The 20,865-nt window shown below is 49.9% G+C and overlaps 1 protein-coding gene across 1 annotated transcript; it reads right to left on the bottom strand.

Annotated features, from left to right (window-relative positions):
• Positions 1–1,853: 1,853 nt before the first annotated feature.
• On the bottom strand, positions 1,854–16,287 carry LOC146190078 (uncharacterized). The gene is made up of 5 exons (XM_084605412.1): positions 16,101–16,287; positions 11,564–12,758; positions 10,844–11,080; positions 6,737–6,977; positions 1,854–2,060 (listed from the first exon to the last, which is right to left on the bottom strand). The coding sequence occupies exons 1-5, from the start codon at positions 16,285–16,287 to the stop codon at positions 1,854–1,856; spliced, it is 2,067 nt and encodes a 688-aa protein (XP_084461538.1).
• Between the last annotated feature and the right edge of the window lie 4,578 nt (positions 16,288–20,865).

Here is a 20,865-nt window from a genome sequence, read left to right as displayed (position 1 = left end):
AATTCAGGTCAAATACGAAGAAGCCTGATTGAGTACAAACGCGGTGGTGGTGGTGACAAACTTTATTAAGGAGAGCCTTAATTGTAACATCCTAGTGATGGGATAGCTCTTGGATGCGTGTCGCGGCCGGCAGGTGATGCTTCCCGGTGACTTCCAATTAAAGCTCAGTCCACCAGCTGCCGTTGAGCAGCCGGGTCAGAACTGGACACCGCAGCCTCCCATCGCTTCTGTGAGTTGCCATTTGGCTTGTGGAAGATGCTCACAGCACGAATAAAGAATCTGAGCAAAATCCGTTTTGGGAGCACCGCAGAGGACGCATTACGTCGTGAACAGTCCCAGGTGAACAAGCAAAGTAGGCAGGAGAGAGGAAGGTGCAGGATTGTAGCTGGCGCCACGTAACCTGCTGCAATTTAGTGAGATACTTGTGCGGAGAGGGATAGGCAAGACGTTGTTCACGGTAGTGCATAGTGATCTCGTGGTAAGCGATCATACGATCTCGAGCGTCTCCCCAGGTATCGGCGGCTCCTGCTCGGCTGACGAAACCTCGAGCTGAAGAATGAGCCGCCTCGTTACCTGGGTGGCCGGCGTAGGCCGGAACCCAAAGAAGCTGAATAGGTCGGATAGGGACCGGAGACCGGCTAAGAAGCCGGAACGCGGGTTCGGAGATGCGGCCTTTCGCAAAGTTTCGTACCGCTGTCTTCGGATCGGTGAAAATGAGGGTCGCCGATGTAGTAGCCATTGCTAAGGCTACTGCCGCCTCCTCCGCATCCGCGGAAGTGAAAGCGGAGTCAGTACCTGCTGTAAGGGGGGTGGAGGAGTTTGACACTACCGCCAAGGCAAAGGCGGAAGAAGAGGTGTAACAGGCAGCATCAACGTAGGCGGTCTCCGGCTGTGTGCCATAGTGTTTGTGTAGGGCTGCAGCCCTAGCAGCACGACGAGCTACGTGATGTTCGGGGTGCATGTTCTTGGGGAGGGGGTGAATGGTGAGAAGGTCTCGTGTGCGGCGTGGGAGGGAGAAGGTGTGGGAGTAATATCCAGGGGGATGTAGGCTAATAGCATTAAGAATGTGACGGCCAGCTAGGGAGGAGGAGAGCCGATCAAGTTGGGCAGATCGATGAGCCTCGGTGAGTTCGGCGAGGGTATTGTGTAACGCGGCACATAGGTGCAAAGACCCGCAAAAAGGCTTTCACCTTACCGCACTTCAGAGGTATCTAAATGCCTCCAACGCATTTTCTAATCGATTGTTTATTTGAGTTGTGTAGATATATTTGACGAATGGTACAATTGACGACACAGGCGGTAATTTGTCGTTGAAGTGGCTGCCTTCATTGGGATATGCTGAGTTTAGAAAGAACGCCTTGAATAACCGAAGAACACACCCCCCCCCCCCCCCAAAAAAAAAAAAAAAAAAATCGAATTCTTAAAAGTTACCAAATGGGTGTTTCTTTCAACTTGGAAATTTCTAAATTTGATTTCTGAATATAATATACGAGAGGCAGCTGCTTAACGCAAGTTGCTAGTAATATTAAAGGTTAGCGTTCGTCCATAATTCTGTATAGTTCATTCAATGCATCATGCGTCCGCATTAATGTGCCGCTTCTCCTTTGCATACCTTCAATGGCTTACGTGGTACTGAGATTGTTTCGTTTTATTTTTATTTCACAGACTTAATGAAGAGGTCCGAAGGATCTGCACACGGCTGCCCGCCCCTTGCCTGCGGTTCGGAATTGCTCTGTCTGGTTGCGAAATCTGCCTGGCCAACGGGCTCGACCATCGGCTCATTATTGTGGCGTGCTCCAGCCGATCGCACTGCCTGCCAGATCGTAAACCATATTTCTGAATGGAAAACGTTGTTATGGAATACGGGCCTGGAGCTGGGGAAATTGTCCGGCGTTCCTGGGCAGCTCTCCCTCGTCAGCATCAACGAGCCGCTTCTTTCTCATCCCACGTGGAACCAGACATGCCTGGGAGCCGCTCTTGCTTTTCACCTCCTGAAGGCCCATGCGTGCCTCGCTTCTGTAAACGTCAGCACCAAAGGGGCCAGGGCACTCATCGAAGCGCTGCGAGACAACGCTGCGATAAAGTTCAAATCATCGGCTTCATGAGACGCAAGGATTGTTTCCAGGAGGTTCTGTCTCTTGAGAGTCTGCGACAGCTTGAATGCGGCACGGCTATGGAGTGCCTAATCCAATTGTGCGCAGCACTCGGAGACGTTCTCCGAAAAGGCACGCCATTTAGGGTCCTCAGAACGTCGAAGCTACGCTTGAAAGCCAGCGCTGCTGATTACCTACTAGAAGCGCTGACATCTAACTCCTACATCGAAGAGCTGGCGTTCCACGGTTTCGTGATTGGCGAAACTTCTCCAATACCGCGCCTTGTTCTCAAGATACGTAGCCACTAGCACAACTTGGAAAAGTCGTCGGTGTCTACAACGTGGAGTGCCAAAACTCCTTGAAATGGATGCTGCTCGCAGTTGGCGAGGACAACAGCTATGACACAGGGAGATAATTGTCTTTGCAGCCTCGCTTAGGAAGCTAGGCCTCACCTCGTGGCCTCACAATGAATATAGAGATCTCGCGATTAAACGCTGGTGTCGAGAGGCATCGAGAGTGTGGACGCGTCGTCATAAGCGGATCCAGTGCCACGTCGTTGAAGATGGCGGCGCTCTGCTGTCGCATGCGAGGCGTTACCGACAGCTTGAGGACATAAAGGAGCGACCTCGAGCTTTGCAATGTTCGCTTGGAATAAATGTATTATCCTCTCTGGTAAGCCCGACTATGTGCCGATTGCGTTAGGCGAGAGCGATAAGGTGGAAAGCACTGGGGGATTAATTATCTTTCATCTTTGTGTCTCTAAATGCGTCCGTCCGCTTCCTTCACTAACACCTTTCGTCATATCGTCACCATCTCTGTTCTCGATCTTTTATTGGCTGTCTCAATCTCTGGCCTTGGATAGGACTTTATGCAACGGATCCATCATGTGCTTATAACAGATTACTCCAGCAAATAGAAAGTTAACTTGAATGAAATATCCTCCGGTAACCATGGGTGTCGTATTTTAAATCCCCGGCTGTGGCTACTATCTCCCGCGCACCGGAACCAGCAAAAGCTGTATTCGTAATGGCGCATCATTGCCCCAGTTTCTTTTGCGCCATAAAACTCCACATAACTAATGGGTTTAATAATGGGATCGAACCTGCAGGAAACTTTTCTTCGATGACTGGACATAAGGGAATAAAGCCAAGCTCTACTTCATAGGTTTGCGAAATTCCGGAAACAATAACAAGCGACAAAAACCGTTCGTGTGCTGTCCTGTCGACAGGGGTTCAGTGTGCTTATTGGCAGAGTTTTTTTCGCCCATTTTAAAAGCTCTAGAACACGGTCAGATACACACGCAAATTACGCTTAACTGACAACTGAATTTTTATCATGAAGCATGGTTTATAAAAACAGCGGCTGATAAAACGTTAACCAGTTCCATCACATAATCTAATACGTCTCCCTCTTGCTCCTCTGCTGCCTCTCTAATGTCGCCGGGTCCGGAGTTCGGCGCACAAATGAGGGCAGCCACGAGTCGTGTTTGCATGAATGTGGCAACTAGCGCATCACATCGCATCGCACCATGTTCCTAGCTTATCGCATTCATGTAAACAGGGGTTGAGGAAAGCGCATCGCATTGATGTGCCAGGCAGGGCTGGATTGAGAGGGGTAAGTAGACTTTCTCCGTGCATGTCAAGATGGCGGCGTCCGGCGAAGTGGCGGTTGGTCGCCTCACCACCAATTCGTTTTTGCCGCTCCAATAGGCTTCGCGTTCGATATAAATGAATGGTGAACGAAGCTTTTTGAGCTTTCCATGCATGCGGGTGAACGGCGGTAGAAGACGCAGAGCGGTGAAAAGATGGAGACTTGGTGAGGTGCGGTAGGAGGTGGGAACAGACACTCCCATTGCGACGGGCGTAAAAACGTCCCCAAGACCGGCCGTGACTACGGAAAAAATGAAAACGCTAAAATGACTCACACAGCAATAGACACAGACTTGCGCTTTGCCGTCTCCTGCTCTGTGCACCCTTGACGCTTTCAACACTTTCCATAGGCGTAATAAACAGGCGTGTTACGTAAAGTAGCATTGGATAGAAGAAAGCTGGGTAGGACTACAAGGGAACAGAGGCACTAAACACCAGACGTTCCACGTTGAGTCCAAAATTAGGAAAGCCCTCACGATCTCACCGATACCCAAGAACATGCACCCGCAACACGATCAAGAAAGACGCCAGCACAGAGCCAAACACTTGGTAACAAAACTAAGCGGAATGCCATCCGAGACGGTTGCCTACACAGACGCCGCTTTTGACGATGACGGGAACTCTGTCTCGGTGGTAGTCGACGGGTCCGGAATAGAGCAAGGCAAGATATATACAAGCGGAGTAGACGCCACGGCAGCGGAGGAAGCGGCGATCGCCCTAGCGTGCGTTAGTACGAACGCGAAGGTGATCATCAGTGACAGCAAATCAGCAATAAGGAATTTCTGCAAAGGCAAAATATCACACTACGCGTTGGACATATCGAAAAACAACATAGACAGAGGGATCACCCTAACCTGGGCCCCCGCTCACACCAACATACCAGGAAACGAAGCGGCCAACGCCCTTGCCCGAGCGCTCATTATCCGGGGGGGACGCCGGCCTCAACCTAGCTTTAAAGTCGAGATGCTCGCGACCTACAACGAAGTCATTGAGCACTACAAGTTAGGACGGCGGAAATATCCACCCCCAGATAGGTCCCTCACATCCACAGAGGCAGTCACCTGGCGCCGCCTGCAAGCCAAGAACCACATGTCTCCCAGATGGAGATACCTCACGCAAACTGGAAATCCGGAGGACCAATTCTGCAGATTCTGTAGTGATATAGGAACGTTAAAACATATCCTCTGGGAGTGCAGCCACTCCCCGGGCTACAATTTATTCAAGGACGCAGAAGCATGGGAGACCGCGCTTCATAGCGAAGACCCGGCGACACAGGCCAACATTGTCCGCCTGGAAACCGAAGCGGCGAACCGCTTTGTCTACTAGCCCCTGCCTCTTGGGGTGACATCGGGCTCCCTGGACGCCTGCGAGCGGTGCCGGAGCTCCGGTGTCGCCTCTTCCGGACAATAAAAGTTTTCACCACCACCACCACCACCAAGCTGCCTGGGTGGTTAGTTCACGAATAAAAAAGTTTGGGCATAGCCTTCAAAGTCTTTCAAATCATTTAATAGTTGCTCTCCAAACCAGAAATAAACCCGCAAAAAAGGAAGTGAATACTGCGCACCTTAACGGGAACGGGAACAGTATGGGGAGTTGGATGCCCTTCTTGCGCTATGCAGCAGGCGAAAAAAAAAATTCAGACAGGACCACGCAGGACAGTGTTGGACTGAAAGAACTGTTAAAGACGGGGCACCCGTGCCCGCGGTACCATAAAGCACCTGTGTGAGTATCAGGTATGCAAACAACAAAAAATCAAAAACAAGCTAAATAACAATCAAACCATAAACAAAGTACACTGAGAAAACTCTTTGCTTTATTATTTTTTTACATTATTCTTCCAGGAATCCGACTTGCATGTGTCTGAGTGTGGTGAATGATGCACTGATGCAAACTGAACTGGGAGTCATTTTCAAGCCCTCTCACATTAGATTGGGAGTTCATTGCACTCCCAATTACCCTAATGTCAGCGAGTAAGAAGTGTCTAAGACAACCGGAACAATGGGTACGTAGCTTCTGCAGGAGCTGCTGGTAACATATGGATGGGTCCCTAACTACGGAACCGTCTTGTGCCTTCATGCACTACCGAATTATTTCGGGCCTAATAAATGTTGATTCTTCCTACTCTTCATGGATGCATTGTCTTGGGACTAGACCAGCCCTGAAAACGCGGAGAAGTGCTTCTAGTTTGAGTGGTTGCCGCGACTTGCTGCATGATGTTTCAAATTAAAACTACTGCGGGAATTTTGAACGTTTTCTCCACCCTTTTGATTCCCTTACTCCGTGCTAGAACAGGAAGAATCCTTCATAGATGATGTTCCGCGTTGCGTGGAAGCTTCACCACCTAACAGCACTTCCCTCAGAGGTACGCGGCGCCGTCAGACGAGGGCGCAATGGGCGAGTTGCTGATCGATTACTTGGTTTACAGGCTTTAACGTTTGAAGAGACTCGGGCGCTTTACTAGGCGATGTGGGAAAATTTCAGCAAACAGGGATTATTTAAAGCCAACTCGCGTCGCACAATACAGGGATAGCTTTGTTTTTCACCTTCATTGAAAACTAGATGCCGTGCTCTGGATTGTATCCGCATCCTTGAGTTCAGAAGTCGTGCCCTAACTACTTAGGCACCATGGCCAGGATTTCATAGAGTTTTTTCCTTCAGAAGCGCGCCCGCACCCCCCCCCCCTCCAACACGCACACACACAGCTCATGAAATTTGTAACAGCTGATTAGAGAGCGGCGCTCCTGGACGTCTTGAGTCAACGAACACATGGGGAGCGTTCACCAAGGATTAAAGTGTCGTAGGCTACTTCCTGACATGTCACCACCAGTCAGTTTAACTGCAACTAAGCAAAGATCCCACAACCGCTACCAGGAGGAGCATTTTATCTCCCATTCAATATATTAGTTTGATGCCACGGTTGAAAACACCTCAAAGTTCGTTTTGAGGTGCTCAAGGCTACTCCCGGACGTCTTCAAGATGTATGTGACGCCTTACAGCACGCCAGCAGTACTCGTTGAGGCTGTCTAGCTGAGGCCGGCCGTCTTCCATGGCGTGACACTCTACCCGCTTTCTGACGACACCTGTCAGCCGCATGAAGTCGTCCATGCTCTCAATGCTTCGCTGCCCTCGGCTCACCATCTCAGCGGCCTCGCAGCCGCTCACCGACAGCTGCTCGGCCAGCTCGTCCAGGAGTGCGGGGTGCCGGGCCACTCGTTCCAGGGCACAGGCGCTTAGTCTGCGTGGGCGTTTCGCAATTTTAAACACAGATCTCCACCGAGACATTCCCAGTGTTCAATTATTCTAGACTCCTGACCTTGAGAAAAGACTTAGACGACAAGCACAATTTAATGCCACACATATTTGCCAGCGTGATGCTGCAATTAAGGCACTCTTAGGAAATCCAATGAAGCGCAGGCAGCGAACCTCTTCATTACATTACCCGGAGCGCGATCTTGTGTTCTGCACATGCCCGATGATACAGCGCATTCTCAGGCGAGCAATCGTGTGCTCTGCGATCCTTGCAGAAATAGGGAAGCCAAGAAATCAAGCCGTAGGAAAGAAAGAAACAAAAAACGAGAAGAGTAGGCGAGAAGGTTATTCCTTCCGCTTCGCCGTGCACTTCGTCTCCTACCCCAATCTGCGGGTGGGAAGGCAGCATGGAAAGAGCGGGGTGCTCTCCCTGTAGCAGAGTGTGGATCTGCTCCCTAAACTGGAGTCATAAATGGGGGGTGGGGTCTCCTCTCTGCTGCGCGGTGTGGTGCTGCGCGGCCTCTAACGCTTTGTTCAAACGGGGCTGAATCCGATTAGGGAAAGGGGCATGCAGGCCACCATAGATTGGAAGGCACGAGAATGTATTCGAGTCCCCCCATTGCCGAGAAACATGCATACAATAAAGAGAGAAGGCAGAAAAGGGCTGAGGCTCTGGAACGCATATATTTATGGAAGCCGAGGTAGCAGGTCGCATTTGTACATGCGGTGGGCGGAAAAAGGGGGGAAGGCACCTTAGCGGTAGTGGTTGACGGGGGAGGGGGCTCGATCTCGGCACTATCGATTAAGAGTGATGATATTGATGTGGCAGAGGAGGTTGCAATAGCTCTTGCTTGTCACAAAGGCCAAGTATGTGTTGAGCGACAGTAAAACTGCCATTCGAAATTTTGGTACTGGGAGGATATCTCCCGTGGCACTCAAAATTTTAAGACAAAAAGAATTGGATGGGACAATTAATCTGGTTTGAACCCCCGAGCAGGAATCTGTTAGTGGCAACGAGGCTGCTCAAAACCTGGCTCGAGATTTCTACTGCCGAGCAGGTCGGAATGGGCAAGCTGATGAAGGCTACAACAAAGAAGGGCGTCTGCTGTCGTATTATGATGTGACGCAGTATTATATAGGCAGCATTTGAAACTACCCCCTCCAGACAAGACTCTAGATGGGAAACAGATGACGGCATGGAGGCGTCTGCATGTTTATCCAAATCCGGTCTTAATAAGTAAATATATATTCCCAGATTTTGAAGATGAGAGCTGCAGGATTTGCGGGCAGAGAGGCACCCTGAACCATTTAATATGGGAGTGTTTCATTCCCCAGGAACAAAATTGATAGTAGAGAAGACTGGGAGGCTTTGCTGGAAAGCCCAACCCCGGAACACCAACTACTAGCGGTTCGACTGGCTGAAGAAGCCGCCCAGATCCAGAAGATTTTGGCCAGCATCTGAAGCGGATTCTCACCTGGCGCAAGGGGCCTCTCCTCTAGAGGGGAGGACGTGGGGCAGACTTTTATGTCGGACAATAAAAGTTTATTTACCCACTCACATACATTGTGGTCTGCGTTCGAACGCGTTTGTTCAAGGAAGCACAAAGCTTGTAGACGATGACACAAACACAACTGCATTGAGCACTACTGTCCTCGTTTCATGTCTTCGTCTATGGGATGCTGTCATCCTATAATGACTGACATGCCGCTAGCCCCATTAAATACACCTTACACAGCAAAGCTGCATTACATGCTTATGCCATTGCGAAAGTGCTTCGAGGGGCTCTCCGGTTTCTTTTCGAATAAAATCCAGCTTAAACACCCTTCTTTCAGCAAATGTGCTGCCGTGTTTCGGAATACGCCTTCTTGCTCACCAGCTACGGGGTGTGGACATCGGGGCGACAACCGAAGAGTGTGGACGGGACACCAGCCTTGCGGGTCCGAGAAGGGCGGTAATCGGACTCAATAGCCCTGCTTACATGCACCCGACTGCGGTGGTCGAGTTAGTGGTCTCGACCTGACAGGGTTTACATGAACCCGACCTTACGAGTGGCGATTACTACGGCGCCTCGCGTCGAGGCGAACTAGCAGACGGCACCCGATTTCGTTTTTCTTTTCTTCGCACATCCATAGCATTTTCCGTACTGTTTTCTCAAAGTGCGCCCCCAACTCAACTCGACCGCTTTTACGTGGTTCTCGCTAGGGGGGGGGGGGGGGGGGACATGGTATACTGTAGCCAACCCACGCCCTGCGCCCGAGTTGACTCGACTCGGCCCCTTATCTCCTCGACCCGACGCGACAGCGTTTACACGAACACTGTGACCGGCTTTGGAACCGATAAATCAACTCAACCCGCTCCTGTCGGGTCCATACTAAACGCCGCTACTGACGGCTTTGAATTCGTCGGCCGAACCCGTAACCCAAGCCACTTGTACAGTAGTACCGCGGCTGCCAGCACGTATGGCATTTCGGTGGGTGATGCGCCGCTGATGTGGGAAAGAGCGAGATAGAGACAGCAAAGCAGTCGTCTACCTGCCTAGATGGGGTCAACCATGGGGCGGCCGCGCCAAACCATCCAGTCCTTTCTTCTAACCATAGATTCCTTTCGGTGCCAAATTCTCGTCAGCTCACGCTCCGTGATGCGCTAGACCGCCAAGCAATTAGCTTTGCAAATTTCGTACATCTTAGCTCATAATTTAGCATACTCTCTTACACTCTTTGTGTAATTTATTACTCTAAAGAATTAGTGCCGTGCTGTGGTATCTGTGGGGAACGTAATCGCACTGTCTCGCCATCCTAATATCGGGAGATTTTATGGCGAACCCGTCAAGGTGCTGCACAAAATTCTCGATTAACCGGAAACATGAGTCGATTTAAAGAGGCTGTAGAACTTTACTAATGTGAGCCCAAAGGGCGCACACATTTTGGACACTTCTTTAAACTACGTCCTATCAGCATTGAAGTGATTTGCACTTCCTGCTAATGATGTGTATTATGGCACAAATAAAATTATTATTCCACACTGGTGCTATATAGATATGCCGGGCGTTCTGGAAACATATAAACCCTCTGGCGAAACCATTGCTGATGCACGAGCTAAATGAGCCCTCCACGACACTATCTCAACTGATGTAACCAGTGTCACGAAATCGAGTGGGTGTGCTGGTTCATCGGACGCCCATTATTGCCATCAGATATTTAGTTTTGACGTCATCAATGGCCCGACCAGTTTTGTGGGATGACTGGGATGAAAATGGGGCTGTGAAAGGGATTTTGTAACGTTGAAAACGCAGCAAACTCATTTCAAAACAAAGCGAGCAAGCGCTTCAAATTGGTCTGCTGTCTGGTTTATAGGTCATCGGGTTTTAAAGTCGCAAAGCGACTTAGGCTGAGAGACTAGTGGAAGGCTCAGGAATGTTCGACCACCCGGAATACTTGAACGTGCACTGACATCGCACATAAAACAGCCGATTTGCTTTTCGCCTTCGTCGAAAAGCGATACCGCATGCTTGGGCAGATCAGTCGAGCGCCCTATAACCAGCGCTATGGTGGTTCGCTTTCTGTCTCGTGAATTTGATGCTCATCTTAAAAGCTGTTGTACAGCACCGGCTGATGTGAATTGTTAGTTGTCTTTCTTATTTTACGCTTCACGGGAGATAAAGAGAAATGGGGCATCTGGTCCTAACAGTTCGGCAACCAAAATATTGCCTCCTTAAATGTGGTTTTAGTGCAAAAACTGCAACATCGATAACTTCCCATCACGCATCTTACCAAAGCCGACGGCGAAACACAATCAGAAATATCCCTGCCAACTATTTAAAGTATTGCTAAGCAAAATCTCCGCGTACCTACCTGTCATGTATGGTGCCGCTCACGAAATCGGCAGCCCAGGCAACTATGTCCGCGTTTCGCCGCGCAGTGTCATGGATGACGAATAGTTCATTGGACAGATGCACTTCCCTCAGCATGCCACCGCTTATTCTCACGTTGACCAGGTTGTAGTTGTCTTCTATGCGGACGCGCAAGCGTCGGATAAAATTGGAGGCTATGCGCGGCTCCCCGGTGGTCAGATGAACCGCCCGGATGACACTGCAAGATTTGATGGTGTCTGCTAGGAGTTCGACAGCGTCGTCATCTATGGAGCTGGCGCCGACGTGAAGCTCCTTTATGCTTGCATTCTGACTGAGGCCAGCACATATGAACTGCCAGCGTTCCTCGGTGAGTTGCCCGAATGCATGGCGAAGCCATACGCTGAGGTGTAGCTCTCGAAGTGTCGTGGTAGTAGCAAGATAGCGGGAGATGGCTGCGCTAAGCATCTCGTCTACGTCGGGAAACCAGATAATGAGGTGGACGGATGTGATGTGGCTGAGAGAGGGTAGTAGAAGAAGCGTCCGATGAAGTACATCCCACGTTTCGCCATACGGATATACGTAAATCTGAGAGAACCCCCTGCAGCTTAGGATTTCGCTGTTCTGCAGCTCGTATATGCAGGAGTCAAAGACAACATTATTTTCAGCACCGCTACCCGTGAGAGTTTTCCAGAGTTTTTTTCAGAGGAAGTGCTGGCTGCACTGCCCGGTAATGGTCAACTTCATGACGCTATTCTTTGCTGCGAGCGTCCTGAACAGCAACTGCCAGGACACGAGCTCGAAGATAGTGAGCGGCAAAGTGACGGCTTCTAGAGTTCCGTTGACAGCTAACGCATGCAGCCAGGGTCTGCATTCGGCCCTACTCGCGAAGTTCCAGTGCGGCTCTGTCCATGTGTCAAAGCTGCGAACGGAAATGTTCAGTTTTCGCAATACATCGTTGCCAGCAAGAATCTTCGTCATGAGCCTTGCGCTCTCGGAGTCTAAGAGAAAGTCTGTGAGGCTAGCATCCGTCACCGTTCGGTTTTCCAGGAGGCCTCGCAATATCCACTTCAAAGAGTTTAGGCGCAGTACGTCTTGGCCTCCAACACTGAGCTTTGTCAATGTTGTGCTGGTGCCTACGTATTTTGAGAACGTGATGCGGTTCTCAAGAGAAGAGTTCCCAATCACGGAGCCATGCAACGAGAGTTCTTCGAGGGTGGTGTTTGCGGTCAGCGCTGCTAGAAAAGCATTAGCGTCGGTGTATTTCATGCATAACTGCGGCAATCGGAGAGCCCTCAATGATGTTGCCCTCTTGAGAACCTCGGTGAGGGCTGCGCAAAACGCGGCTGGACATTGCGCAGCCGTACCGCACTCTAGTTGTTGGAGATTCGCAAGGGACGAAATGGTGGAGTAGAAATCGTTGTGTTTCACGAAGCCAGAGAAGTTGATTGTAAATGACTTGATTGAAGTGTTGTCTTTCAGGGCGTCGCGGAAGAGTGTCTCGGATTCCTTGAAGCTGCTGGTGCAGATATTTATGGACGCAAGACACGGATGGCTCTTCAGGACGTGACAAGCAAGATCGGCTACCGTACGCATCTGGTTCTTCTTGGGACGTGGAAGACATGGCTCGTCGAAGCTGAAGAGGGAGAGCTGCCCAGGAGTGCCGGGAAGTTTGCGCAGCTCCAGTCGTGCATTCCATAAGATCTTGTTCAACGCGGGAAGATGATCCGTAATTTGGCAAGCGGTACGTTCACTTGCAGTGCATTGCAAAGGAAAGCCAGCGGTAGAACCTACGCACCGGAGTGTGGCGCCATCTAGCTGTTCTGCACAACGTTGCTCTGCACCTTGCCAAGGTTTCTCCGAGCAGCCATCTGGTGATAGAGAATCCTGCCTTGAGCCCCTGGGCCTTTCCATTGCGTCTGCAAAAGCGAAAAGAAGAGCGTTATTAGTATACATAGGAGAGAAGCTGCAACTCAAGGCTTATATACTAAAAATGTGAAACTGAAAAGCACCTAAGGACAAAATCGTGAACAGACCTTTGGGATTGGTAGTGCGCTTATAGTTGCTGCCCTTTGGTGCCTTGGTATGATGCTGTGATAACTTGCCAGTGGAAGTATACGCAAATGCGTTCAGTTTGGAGTCCTTTATAACCTATGATTATGTGCAGTACTTCGTTTCATGTGTTAGGAGTAAATAAATTAAACAAGGTTTATTAAACTAATTAAATACAAATTAGGTTAGCAAGGCCACAGCGTTCTTGCCTCGTTCGTATCCAACACCCCGTCTGCTCTTTTGTCTGGCGCCGCGTGCGGCCGCGCGTCCTCCTCACTCCCTCTCTTCATAGTTCTCCGCACCTGTAGACGGCTCGGGTTGCAAATTTCTGCCTCGCTTGCAGCGTTTCCTTCGCCTGGCTCGCAGACCGGCCTTTTTACAGGGCATCGTTCTTTGTCCAGAGTTGGCGTTCACATTCGGCCGTCCTGTTTCACCGACCGTCCCGGCCGGAATCGTACTTACATTGCGATTCTTCTGAGAACGGTGCTTCTGAGCTTATCTCCTTGAATTCTCGGTCTCAAAGTTCCAGCTTGTCAACCGGAGCAATACTGCTGTATGCTCTCCTCCTCGGTTGCGCCTAGGCATGTTCTCAATGCGATAGCGGTCATTTGGCATCCTTTCTCGTACGATGTACGGTCCCTTGTATTTTTCTTTCAGTTTCCTTGATTCCCCGCTTGCTACCGCTTCTCGTTCCACTAGCACATCTCCGGGAGTGTGCGTCGGCGCTTCCGTCCGGCTCTTGTTGTAGATTGGCAGGTTTCGGGAAGTCAACGATGCTCTGGATCTTTAAACTTCCGGGTCCTACCCCTCTGGCCGAAATATTGTAGCCAGGGTAGTCGACCTTCTCTTAGAAGAAAGCAAGAAACGGCACTTGCTTAAACGCAGGGTCAATCCCGCTCCACGGAGGACATCCAAAGCCACCCGTAGATGGTCTAGTCTCTCTTCCACGGTTGTTGTGGGCGACAGAATGTCATCCATGCAGACGAGAGCCCAGTACGGCGTTGATCATTCTCTGGAACACTGCCGGTGCGTTGGCCAAGCCAAATTGCATTCGAATGAATTCATAATGGCCGTCTGGTGTAACGAACGTAGTCTTGTGTCTTGAGTCTTCGATGGAGTTCGGTATTAGCCTGACACAAGATCTAGGCTCGTGAAGAAGAATTTTCCTCTCAGTCTGTCAAGTTGATCATCAATTAACGGCAGCGAATACCGATCCTTTTTCGAGGCCCGGTTAAGGGCTCGGCAGTTCACACAAAGTTGTTGTTGCCCTGTCTTTTTTCGCACCAGTAGGATAGGACTTGCATAATCTGATTTGGAATCGACAACAATGCCAGCTTGTTTTAGTTCTTCGATCATTTCTTTCGTGAGTGCCCGTTCGGCGTAGGAGAGTCGGTAGGGGCGAAATTTCACTGGCTCCGGTGATGCCAGCTCAATGTTCATTTCAGCGGCATTCGTGCAGCCCATCTCTGAAACGGTGCTTGCGAAGCAGTCGCGATATTTGCAAACAAGCTGTTCGAGTTTTTCTCGCTCTTCAGGAATGTTTTTATGTTCTCGCGCGGCATCATTGAAAGCTGAACAACGCTACTGTCCTGCTGTCCGACTCGCCCTCTCGCAGTGACATATCGTCCGGGTAGCAAATTTCCGCTCATGCGACCCGCTCGTTCTCTTTGATGGTCAGGTGACTCAGGTCATGATTAGAAATTTTCATGATCGGGACGCGTGTTTGATTGTCGCCGATAACGCTGAGGACACAACATGGTATGCAATGCTCTCGACCTTCTTGACATCTGAGCTGAACGTGAACGAACACATCTGAGCATGGTGCGCTGCTTGTGGCGTGGAGCTGAACGAAATCGACGTATTGTGGGGTGCCACCGTTGTTTCCTTCGCCCAAAGGCATACGGGCCGTTCTAGGAGCTCTGGGATTTCAATTGACTAAAGCTTGTCGTTGCTATCGTCCACCGTTATTGTGCTCCTCAAATATCCGCACGGTGTTCTTCCGGCTCAGAATCGTGACGTGTCGTCGCTCAGTAAAAGGTTGACCCACAAGTAGGGGTATGGAATGTGACGCGTCGGGCTAAATTAGCACAGGAACGTCCGATGTAGCTTGGTCAACCGTGAGAGTGACGCGTTCTTCTCCACACGGTGTCACATGCCCTGACCCGTAACCCCCGATGGTGAACGGCTTTATCAACTTCGAGTAAGCGATGCCGTTGCGGTCTACGTCCTCTTGCCATTGGCTGCCGAGATAGACGTATGATCGTATGTCTGAGCCGTTTGCCTTCGCCATCATGAAATACTTTTCGTTCGAAACCCAACACGTTCTGAGCGATGCGCGCTTCTCTCTGCTTTTGCTTTGTAGTCGTTCTCTTGATGACCCACTTCACCACAAGCTGTGCATCTCGCCCTCCACGGCGGTGCCGGGCAGTTGAGGGACATGGGACCGTACTCGCTGCAGTTGAAGCAGAGTGGTTCACACCTTTCGTTCCATAGCGGCCTCCTCCTCGCCCTCGGAGAAGCGTTCCTGCGGCCGCGGTTGGTGTTCAAGGTCGACACCGGTTCGATTTTGTGGCTGTGGGCGTTGGAAATGGCGGGAAAACGAGCATTCGGGAGGCCACCTGATTTGGAAGTTTTGGAAGCGATGTTTCCTAACCTTTCATCAAGGTGTTTCAGGCAGTGAAGAAGGTACTCTGGTGAATCGTACGTGCGTACGCTCACTGCTCTATGACCTCGTCGTCGTAGAGCCCCGTGATGCAGTACTCAATGTAAGCTTTATCTGTGAGGATGCAACGGCTAGCTTTAGAGAACTTGTCATAGTAAGAACATTCAATGGGCTCACCTCGCTTCTGTCGTCTCTCGTCCATTTCCCTGTGGAGTCTTTAATCCAGCTGCCATGGGGAAGGCGCGCTTAGTTTCTTTCCATTCCGGCCAAGTTTTGTTGACGGAGGGGAGGGAGACATACCATGTCTTCGCAGGTCCTTCCAACCTTGAGAGTGCATTTCCAGATTTCAGCCGGTCGGACAAATGGTAGACTTGTGCCAAGCTTCGTCCACGCGCCGCGCGCGAATCCACGCGTCTGCCGTTGGAGAGCTCGAAGACATCGGATCAAACGAAAGCACCAACCGAATAGTCTCTGCCGCGCCGATGATGGGTGTAGCCGTTGCTTGCTGCGCCTGAAGCAAGACAACTCCATTGATGGCTTCTCTCACTGCTGCCTGAACGCTGGCTCGCAGGATTTCTGCCACGTTCAACGCTGACTGGGGTATCTGAGCCACTGGTTACCGTGTCGTAGAGTGCGCTTTGACCTGAGTCGTCGTTCCCGCCATCGCTGTCCAGTCGTCCGCCATCTTCGTTGGTCGCATCCATTGAAGATGCTGCGTTGCGGGTGACTGGCATGGTGGGGCTTGACGGTTACTTCGTAAGTTCGGGCGTACGTTGCCTATTCATCTTCTAAACTGTTTGGAGTAACAAATTAAACTAGATTTATTAAACTTATTAATTACAAAACTAGGTTAGCATGGCCACAGCGACCTTGTCACGTTCTGCTCTTTTGTATGATGCGCGCGCGCGCGTGCGTCTTCCTCACTCGCTGTCTTTATCGTTCTCTGCACCTGCAGACGGCTCGGGTCCACCCCGCCGCGGTGGTGCAGTGGTCAGACGCCCGACTACGGTGCCGGAGTTCCTGGGTTCGATTCTGACTACGGCGGCTCCGTTTCGATGGAGGCCAAACGAAGTGGCGTCCGTTTGGTTTGGTTTGTGGGGTTTAACGTACCAAAGGAACTCAGGCTATGAGAGACGCCGTAGTGGAGGACTATGAAAATTTCGACTACCTGGGGTTCTTTAACGTGCACTGACATCGCACAGCACACGGGCTCCTTGCTCTTCGCCTCCATCGAAAAGCGGCCGCCGAGGCCGGAATTCGATCCGCGCGTCCTGGAAACAATAGTCGAGCGCGTAACCACTGCGCCACCCCAGCGGGGGGAAGTGAGTGGCGTCCGTGTGCTGTGCGATGTCAGCGCACGTTAAATATCCCCAGGTGGTCGAAATTACTCCGTAACCCTCCACTACGGTTCCCCTTTCTCTCTTTTCACTTTCACCCCCCTCCCTCCCTTCCCTTACGGCGCGGTTCAGGTGTCCACATAGCAAGTGTCACAGATACAGCGCCTTTCCCTTCCTGTGAACCAATTATACGGCTCGGGTCCCTTCGCCTAGCTCGCAGACCGGCCCTTTTGCAGGGTGTCGTCCTTTGTCCAGAGTTGGCGTTCACACATGAAATTGTCAATAATAGGCATCACCCAGAAACTGCGCCACAAACTGGCAACTGTTATTATGTAATTCAAGTTCATAAAGCATTTAAGCAATGTGAATATGACTTATTGCAAGAAAAAAATGTCAGCGACATTCCGAAAATTGGTAGGACAGTCATACATACGGAAAAGAGGTTTGTAAAAACAGTTTGTGGAATCCAACGGAATAGGTGTGCCCATAGAAATTCAAATGGGACAACTTCATCAAAGGCGGCTGATCTCAGTAAGTACGCAGCGCCTTACTTGCCGAAGAGGTCAAAATGGTATAAAACTACTACAACTTATTATATCCTCCAATTTGGGGCATTTCTCCGACCGCTATCCTGGCCAGGAACTTTCTTGTGATTTTTGCTTTACCTCCGCAGCCGATTTGCAAGTATATGTCTTAAAATTTCTGAAGCTCTTAAGCCTCCTTACGCGCGTCAATGCGAAAACATTTCTCTCCTGTTGGTGATCTGATTTGCGCCTGAGGACACTTCTAATGCGTTGTGTTGTACACAGAATCCCGCCCGTTCCTGGAGCGTTCAGGCATGCCTGGGCACACAGAGGCGCCATCTAATATGGCTGTTATAGCGTCAAACACTGTAAGAATAATTAGGACTAATTATGACTAAGATTAACCATTACTATTCGTAATAAAATCATAATTATCACGGTTAATTTTCAGTGACTGCATTATCATCGACCTTTGGATGATTTATAGGTTCGAAAGACGTTATCTCGTAACGCGGTTCGTCACACGTTCTGTCACACGAAGAACGAGAAAAGGAAATGCTTTCCGCCTTGACAAATATTGACAAACAATTACGGTTTTAATACAAATTTTGAGCGCATTCGAGTTTCGCAGAGCCACCAAACATACCCACGTTGCTTCCAACCCTTCTGCCTTCGGCGCCTCTCCTTTTCTCAATATAAAATAAATTGTTTTGAATGACGAACAACGCAAATGGAGTGCAAGATGCCTCAGTGTAGAACTCAGGGTTCTTTTTCAGTACCCGGGGTACGTTAACGTGTCTGCCGACGTTGCATAATATAATGAAAGCCATCGTGTCCTGGGTGCGGAGGATCAGTTTTGCTTTGCGTTCTGATTCCAATGTTAAGGCTCTTAATTGGGCTAGCTAGCGATCTAATTCAGACATGGTGCTAGCGCACAAGAAAAACACACACACAGAAATGTCTATAAATGCGTCCTTTCCGGAGTAAAATTTAGTTGCAAGTCTAGCGTGTGTCCTATCCCCCTACTTTCTTTATGATTTTCTTGTGCGCTAGCACCTTTTTTGAATCCAATGTTAAGTTGTGTCGCGGAATTCATGTGCTACGTTGAAGACATGCATATTCGCGTGGTTAGCTACTGGTGCCTCATCGAACCGATGAGCCATACCAACAACCACGCTTAAGTAATCTCCCTGTGCAGCACTATGTGGAGGTTGTTCTAGTGCGCGGCATGCAACACGATCAAGACAAACACTGTTAGTTCATGCATGACTTAAAGTTGTAAGAACTGAGTGAAAACGACATCAGGAGTCACTTTTCACAACTTTCGCTCCTTAAAGGTCATTCTGAATTGGCCGTGCTCCTTGCATAGCGGCGTGTACGCGCGGCAAATAGCGGGTGTTTATATTCGAACACATCATCGCACTGATTGTCTGATGCACTGACTGCTCCAGTATTGTTTCAATGGGCGTAGTCACTTGTCATGTAAAGCGTGGGAACGGCGATGAGGTAACAAACTCCGCTTCGTCAGTAAAGATACGTCCTGAAGGTGCAGGTGTGTTTCCCTCTCAGAGGCACACGTGTACGAGCGGCGCCAAGGAGACGGCTCTCAGCATCGTCAGGCTTCCAACTCTCCGTATACGATCACTGGTGGTGGCCTCTAATTGCCGTAATCCCCAGGCTCCTTTCTTCTCCCGCACGTCTGCGGATGGATCACTCCGATCGTCCCTCGCTGACGATGGGCGCCCTTCGACGGGAAGGGTCAACAGTCGAACGAAGCGTGGGAAAACACCTCGGGCCGTTTCTCACAGGACGGCGCTTCTTTTTATTTTTCTTAATTTCACTTCGTCAGACGAAACGTCGTCGACTTGACAGTTGTATGGTCACAACAGCCCATAAGGAAGCTTCGCAAACGTGCTGCACTCCGTAGGCCATGCGGCAACCTAGAACCACCGGCGTTTACCGAACAAAGATAGCGAAAAAACAATTAAGGGGGTGCATATTCTTCTTGGCATTGAGAAGCTGGTACAGAGTTTGGCAAAGGAACTACATTATTCGGTTTTGTTTTGGGTTATTCGGCTAGGTTTTGGGGAAAGAAATGTGCAATATCTGTCTCGTTTCTCAGTGGACGCCTATATTAAATAGCAGAGATATGCAAAGTGAAAAGTAAAATGGTATGGCACCGACCCGATTGCGCAACAATTTCGATTCTGACACCCGACTACTGTGCCGGAGTTCCCGGGTTCGATCCCGACCGTTGGCTGCAGCGTTTCGATGGCGACGAAACGGAGAGGCGTCCGTGTGCATTGCGATGTGAGTGCATGCTAAAGACCACCAGGTGGTAGAAATTACTACGCAGCCCTCCACTCCGGCTCCTCTTTATCTCTATCCAATTTTCACCCTCTTTCTCTCTATCCAATCTCACTCCCACCTTCCCTTCCCTCAAGGTGGGGTTTCAGTAGTTCACATTGAAACTGTGGCTTATACTGCGCCTTTCCCTTCCTATGAACCAATTATTATTATTATTATTATTATTATTATTATTATTATTATTATTATTATTATTATTATTATTATTATTATTATTATTATTATTATTATTATTATTAACAATTTCGATTCCAAAGACCACTGGCCACGGGAACAGTGACGCCTTTTCAACCGAACGAGCAGTAAAATTAATATTCGCGTAAAATTTAGTAGGACACTGGCTTGAGCTTCTCCTTAATGCCATAGTGAGGCTTATATGTGGGCCCTATTTTACATGGCAATGCATGTGAAATAGGATATTCAATAAATAATAATATTGTTTGACAGGAAAGGATATTACGCAGTATCTGTCAGACTTGTTCTGTGGACACCCGAACCGTGTCGTGGTGAAAGGGAGAGCTGGGAGCAAAAACCGGAGAGAGAGAGGTGCCGTAGTAGAGGACTACGGAGTAATTTCAACCACCTGGGGATCGTGAACATGCACTAACATTGTTGTTGTTGTGGCTGTAGGAAGAAGGAAAAGAAAATGCACGGGCCTGCTACTAGCTCTGTAGCTAGGCCACCTCCGCTTCCTCGTGCAAGGTACTCCAATGATGGGGCTGGGACAGGTAGGTCACCGCCGCTTGCGGCGGGGGCTAGCCTGCCACAGAATTTTTATCTGTTTTAGGCCGTCATTGCACCCGCCATCGCTTCGGTGGTGGTCGACGGCTGTTGTTGCAGCGCGCGTCTTTCTCTCCCTCTTCCTTTTCTTGTCTATTTTCTCTTCTGTCTGAAACGAAGAGGCGTCCGTGTGCTGTGCGATGTCAGCGCACGTTAAAGATCCCCAGGTGGTCGAAATTACTCCGTAGCCCTCCACTACGGCTCCTCTTTCTCTCTTTCCACTTTCGCTCCCACCTTCCTTCCTTCCCTTACGGCGCGGTTGCGGTGTCCACAGAAAAACAAGTGAGACAGTTACCGTGCCTTT

The sequence above is a fragment of the Amblyomma maculatum genome, chromosome 5 (assembly GCF_055883805.1).
Source record: "Amblyomma maculatum isolate TAMU_Amacu chromosome 5, ASM5588380v1, whole genome shotgun sequence".
NCBI lineage: Eukaryota > Metazoa > Arthropoda > Arachnida > Ixodida > Ixodidae > Amblyomma > Amblyomma maculatum.
Note: the sequence above shows the minus strand (reverse complement) of the source record. Positions and strands in the feature narration are given on the sequence as shown.

Coding starts and splice junctions, on each gene's coding strand:
- LOC146190078 (XM_084605412.1), bottom strand. CDS start 16,287: ATGCCAGTCACCCGCAACGCAGCATCTTCAATGGATGCGACCAACGAA. Junction 11,081..11,563: donor AAGTTGACCATTACCGGGCA/GTGCAGCCAGCA, acceptor CAAATCTTGCAG/TGTCATCCGGGCGGTTCATC. Junction 6,978..10,843: donor AGCGGCACCATACATGACAG/GTAGGTACGCGG, acceptor ACGCCCACGCAG/ACTAAGCGCCTGTGCCCTGG.